At 46.8% G+C, this 5,770-nt stretch overlaps 1 protein-coding gene across 6 annotated transcripts in view; it reads left to right on the plus strand.

Annotated features, from left to right (window-relative positions):
* The first annotated feature begins 408 nt into the window (after nucleotides 1-408).
* The window catches only part of CLTA (clathrin, light chain A), a 21,975-nt gene continuing 16,613 nt past the window's right edge, over nucleotides 409-5,770 (plus strand). For all 6 annotated transcript variants that reach the window (XM_011939403.1, XM_011939399.1, XM_011939400.1 and 3 more), the window contains exon 1: nucleotides 409-826. In XM_011939403.1, the coding sequence (XP_011794793.1) occupies nucleotides 610-826 (217 nt within the window). In that variant the 5' untranslated portion in view covers nucleotides 409-609. The remainder of the gene's footprint in view (nucleotides 827-5,770) is intronic.

Genomic DNA, 5,770 nt, shown 5'->3' on the forward strand with positions numbered 1-5,770 from the left:
CATAAAAGGATTCAATCTTCTTCTTCTTCTTCTTTTAAGGATTCAATCTTCTAACAATCCCGGGAGGGGGGCAAGAGCAGGATTCTTGTTTCCATTTTAAGAATGAGGAAACTGAGGTTCAAAAAGCCTAAGTGGCATGCCTCTTCAGTAATCGGCCAATCGTCGCCGCCTAACTTCACCTCACCTCCCAGTGCAGCACTAGAGTCCCCTCAGGGGTGGCCGTCCCTGGTCAGTCCAGCTCCAGCAGGCCGGGAGGGTAGGACGTTCCCTGTCAGGCAGCACTTCCGCCTCCCGGGGCCCGCGCAGCTCACCTCCTTCACCTCCCGCGCTACCCCAGTCACGAGTTGTTTTCGGCGGCCCTCCCCTCCACTTGCTGATTGGGTAGCTCCTGAACCATTGCTGTCCTCTGATTGGTTGTTCCTTTTTTGGCTCTCCAACACCACCTAGACCGACCGGATACACGGGTAGGGCTTCCGCTTCCCCCTTCTCCCTCCTCCCGCTTGTCTTCCTCTCCCAGTCGGCACCACAGCGGTGGCTGCCGGGCGTGGTGTCGGTGGGTCGGTTGGTTTTTCTCTCACCGTTGGTGTCCGTGCCGTTGAATTGCCCGCCATGGCTGAGCTGGATCCATTCGGCGCCCCTGCTGGCGCCCCTGGCGGTCCCGCGCTGGGGAATGGAGTGGCCGGCGCCGGCGAAGAAGACCCGGCCGCGGCCTTCTTGGCGCAGCAGGAGAGCGAAATTGCGGGCATCGAGAACGACGAGGCCTTCGCCATCCTGGACGGCGGCGCCCCCGGGCCCCAGCCGCACGGCGAGCCGCCGGGGGGTCCGGGTGAGAGTGCGGTCGCGTTTGGGGCGAGAGGACTTGTCTGGAAACTCGGCCCACAGTGGGTCCGAGAGCTTCTGTGTGACTTGTGCTCCTTGCTGAATTAGGAGGTTAGGGAGCAGTGCAAAGAGGAAACGAGACCCTGGCCCAGTCATGCAGAAACCTAGGCTCGAGAAGCCTGGTCGGTTCTCAGCGTGTTTGAGTGCTTCTGGGCGCGGGCGGAGCGAGAAAGCAAGTATAGGGTGGCAGGCTTCGGAGCCGGAAGAAGCCCGTTCAATTCAGCAACTTTTCATTAAGCACTTGCTGTGCCTTTAGTCTGGTCTCTGAAGCAACCGCATTGGCGCAGTTTTTCCAGACTTATAAGCAAGTCTGAGCCGAGCACAGAACTCCAGTTATTAGAAAAGGAGGGCAGAAAAAAAATAAGAATGGAAATATTGTTTTTTGAGAGATACAAACAAAAGTAGCAATGCAGTTCAGCATGTAAGCACTGAAGGTGTACAGAGTGTTGGATTACGAGGAGGAAGGAGTGAGTAGGGACTTAAGGAAAGATCTAGGTCTGGAGAAGGAACTGCCAAGCGGGATAGGAGTTTACCATGGTTGAGCGGTTGATTTACAGCTAGGACTTACGGAGCTCTCCCTCTGGGAACAGCTTTGGTAGGCGGTATTGCCTAAGTAGAACCCACGATTAGCCTAAACCAATCAGGGAGGGATGAAGAGGTGAATAGAGAATGTTCTCAGCCAAACTCAAGTAAAAATGGGGCAGGTAGGATGGCAGTTTGACTTTTGGATGCCTTACCTGTGTGTGATGCTTAGGATCATGAGTGGAAAAGACCTATTTAATAATACAAAGAAGTAGGAAATTCAGCCAGAGGAAATGAAATATGGCTTTTCATTCACTTAAAAATTTCCAACTAAGGGAGAATAGCGCTCTGTTGGGGCATATAGGAGTAGTGTCTACACTAATCTGATTTCAAACCTTAAGGGGCCAAGTAGGTAACATATACGAGAGAAGCTGACTTGACATGAGACAGTAGAAGTGTTGGAGACTGAGACTTTGGTGCACTATAGTAGTGCTCTGTGTAAAGGCATTCCGACCCAGCAATCTCAAGTTACTATGCCAGCCAGGCAGAACCTTTCGATGGATGGATTGGGGAGGGTGCTGCTAGTTTGCAGCCTCTGAGTTTTTGCACCATGTTGCTTCCTAAGCAAATCAGCCCCCTAATAAGAACTTAGTGGGAACATGTAATATGCCCGAATATGCAACTTTATAGCAAGTAGGTTGGACTGAACTGGGCTGTGATTGCGAGATGAGGTTGGCCTTAAGTGATTAGGAGATATTTTCATTGGGTGGTCTCTAACATTTGTCTGAGAATTTTAAAATTGACTTCTTAGATCCTTAGTTTACCTTCCTCGTTTAGTAGAAGAGAAACAATCCTAGAGAGAAATAACTTGCTTTAAAAAGTACGAGTTAATAGATGAGCCCCAAGTCTACCACATTCTGTTGTAGTGTTTAGTTGTTTTAGCCGGGGTGGGGTGCGATAAGAGACAGGCAGTTGTGGCTGTCCCAGGTAGAACAGATTTGGGAGAAGCAGGACCCAAGATCTATAGTTGGAAGACTGTCCTGATTCAAGGACAGTGTTACCTTACTGTTTTATCTCCACTACCTAGCAGTGTGTCTGACATGTAGTAGATGCTCACGTTTGACAGAGAAATGGGCAAAAATGTCAGATCCAAGGGTCCTGTGTAGAACTGACAGATCTTGATGACAGGCAGTTAGGGAAGGTAAAAGGAAGAGAATAGAGTTGGATACTTGGGTCCTTTGTGCATCAAGCCTTCAGCAAAGGGAAGGAAAGAAATGGTTGCTGACTTAGTTCCTAGGAAGGACTTTCTTAGTGAACTAAGCATTTGGTGACTTAAAGCCAGATTCCTGACAGTGTAATTGAAGTTGGTAATATGCAGTGGTCAGCATTTCCTTTGGGGATTAGAGAACTGATTGGACACTTTTTCTCTCTTAGTTTTCTTTTTCCTTCTTTCTTTTTTTTTTTAAGATATGCTCTAGTGGTTAAGATTCTATGCTATCCTAAACTGCTTGAGTGTGAATTAGCTTTGTGATCTCAGACAATGTATATAACTACCACCACTGCCCGGCCTCAGTTTTCTCCTTTGTAAAAGTTGCATAATATAATTTATAATGCTATGTGGCATCTTTACGATTACATTAAAGAGTGTCTATAAAGTGCTTACAGTTATATAGTAAGTATCCAGTGAATTCCAGCTACTGTTAGTGGGAGAAAGGAGTTACAAGGCCTTTAGGCTTTGAAGTGTACTGAGTAAATTGAGAGGTTTTAGGCGGGAGCTCTCTTTCTGATGTATTATACAGAGAGTCATAGGCAGTCAGCTATGACAGATTGATGAGAGGAAACTAAACTGGCCCCACCCTTGCGGAAAGCGCCTATGGAGGATGGGCACAGGCAAAAACCAGAGAGGTTAGGGCTGAGCCTTGGATGACTCCCTTGGTTGTTAAGAGATCCAGAAAAAGAGACAGGTTTAGAGGCAGGAAGTAACCAGCTGGGTGAAGTGATATTGAGGTAACCAGCTGGGGGGGATATTGAGGAAGAACAGGTGGTCATGAAGGAGGCAGCACAAGTAGAGCTGTTGAAAAGCTCTCAATCATGAGGGCTGAGTGGGGGAAAGAGAACAGGAGAGACAGGCCACAGACAGAGTACGGCAGTGAGGCACTATTATGGTGTTTTGTTGTTTTTGAGACAGAGTCTCGCTGTCGCCCAGGCTGGAGTACAGTGGCGTGATCTTGGTTTACTGCAACCTCTGCCTCCTGGGTTCAAGCAGTTCTCCTGCCTCAGCCTCCTGAGTAGCTGGGATTACCGGCGTGTACCACCATGTTCAGCTAATTTTTGTATTTTTCTTAGAGATGGGGTTTCACCATGTTGGCCAGGCTGGTCTCGAACTCCTGACCTCAAGTGATCTTCCTGCCTCGGCCTCCCAAAGTGTTAGGATTACAGGCGTGAGCCACTGTGCCCGGTCTATTTATTATGTTTTTGACAAGTTACTTCTTTCTTTTGGGGGGGGCGGGGGGAGATGGAGTTTTGCTCTTATTGCCCAGGCTGGAGTGCAATGGCACAATCTCGGCTCGTAGCAACCTCTGTCTTCCGGGTTCAAGTGATTCTCCTGCCTCAACCTCCCGAGTAGCTGGGATTACAGGAACCCACCACCATGCCCAGCTAACTTTTTGTATTTTTAGTGGAGATGGGGTTTCACCATGTTGGCCAGACTGGTCTTAAACTCCTGACCTTAGGTGATCCAGCCGCCTCGGCCTCCCAAAGTGCTGGAATTACAGGCGTGAGCCACTGCACCTGGAGACAGGTTAGTTCTTGTAGGAGAAAAAAGAGACACAGGTGAATTAAAGTGAAGCTTTCTGGAGAAGTAATTTTATTGGTAGCAGTGGTGGAGGGAAGTTTAGGGAAATCTCATGAGTGATAGTTAATTATACTGCACATTTGCTGTGTACCGGTACACTTTCAGATACCGGCAGTAGCTCCGCGGGTTAAGTGGTAGTGTCATATTTCAGATGAGAATGGATCAGTGTGGAAGTTGAGCAGTGTCCCTAAGGTAGCAAGGTAATAAATGGCTCAAGTGCAGCTTCAAACCTAGGTCTGCTTGACTTCAAATGTTTCTGGAATGTGGAAAGTTGAAGGTGGGTTTGGAACAGTCTTTCACTTTGAAAACTTTGGCCCTTTTTCTGTCTGGAGTTCCTGAAAGGCCCTAGAAAGTTTCCTTCTGAAGCATCGTGTTGCTTAGTTTAGTTGTCCTAGTAAGTCAAGGCCCTACATGTCCTTTCTGCATGTTTCCCCAGCAACAGGATCCCTTGGCTTGAGCCAGTTGTTGATTCTTGTAAGAATGTTAGTGCAGTAATACAGTAACTAATAAAGAGGAAAGCAGATGCCAGTGGGTCTAGAGGAGTCTTCAGACAGACAGCATGTGATTTTTTAAGGAGACGTGGGATGAGGATTGCTTCTTGTTTTGCATATGGAGTAGTGATCAAAGTCTCTCATATTCCAGCCCAGGGCTAGGCTATATTAGTGGATAGTTGGTATGTCAACTGTACTATATTAACCATAATGTAGGCCTGGCCAGACTAGGCATTGTAGGATCTAGGATTTAAAACTATCTCACTGTTATGGCTTCACAAAAATAAATTCCAGGTGGATTAAAGAGAGACATTTAAAAAATGAAAGAACGAAAGTGAATATTTGTCTACCTCATAATAGGAAAGGCCTTCAGCATCAAAGCAGATACAGAAATCATAAAGAAAATGTTGATCATGTCTACATACACAAATTAAGTTGTTCCAGGTGTTAAATACCATAAACCAAATCAAAAGAGAAACTAGGGAAAATACTTGACTATTAATACAGAGCGAATGCTTAGAGATCAAAAAATAGCAGGAAAATAGGCAAACTCAGAAAATTCAGTAAAGAAGAAAATCAGATGTCACGTATGTGATTACCTTACTGGAAATAAGATTGGCACAACAAAGCCACCATGAGTTTTTTTTCCATTATCAAATTAGCAAAAATTTTAAAACATGATCGAGCACAGTCCCTAGTATCAGGGAAGGTCTAAGAAATGGGGCACTTGTGCTGCCAGTAGTAATATAAACTGGTAGACTAATAGGAACAAGTGGGTAGGGTTTTAGAAGTCTTTAAAATACATATCCTGGGCAGGGTGAGGTGGCTCACGCCTGAAATCCCAGCACTTTCGGAGGCCGAGGTGGGCAGATCACCTGAGGTCAAGAGTTCGAGATCAGCCTGATCAACATAGTGAAACCTCGTCTCTACTAACAAATGCAAAAATTAGTCGGGCATGGTGGCATGTGCCTGTAATCCCAGCTATTCGGGAGGCTGAGGCAGGAGAATCGCTTGAACTTGGGAG

This window comes from Colobus angolensis, unplaced genomic scaffold (assembly GCF_000951035.1).
Source record: "Colobus angolensis palliatus isolate OR3802 unplaced genomic scaffold, Cang.pa_1.0 Scaffold181, whole genome shotgun sequence".
Classification (NCBI taxonomy): Eukaryota; Metazoa; Chordata; class Mammalia; order Primates; family Cercopithecidae; genus Colobus; species Colobus angolensis.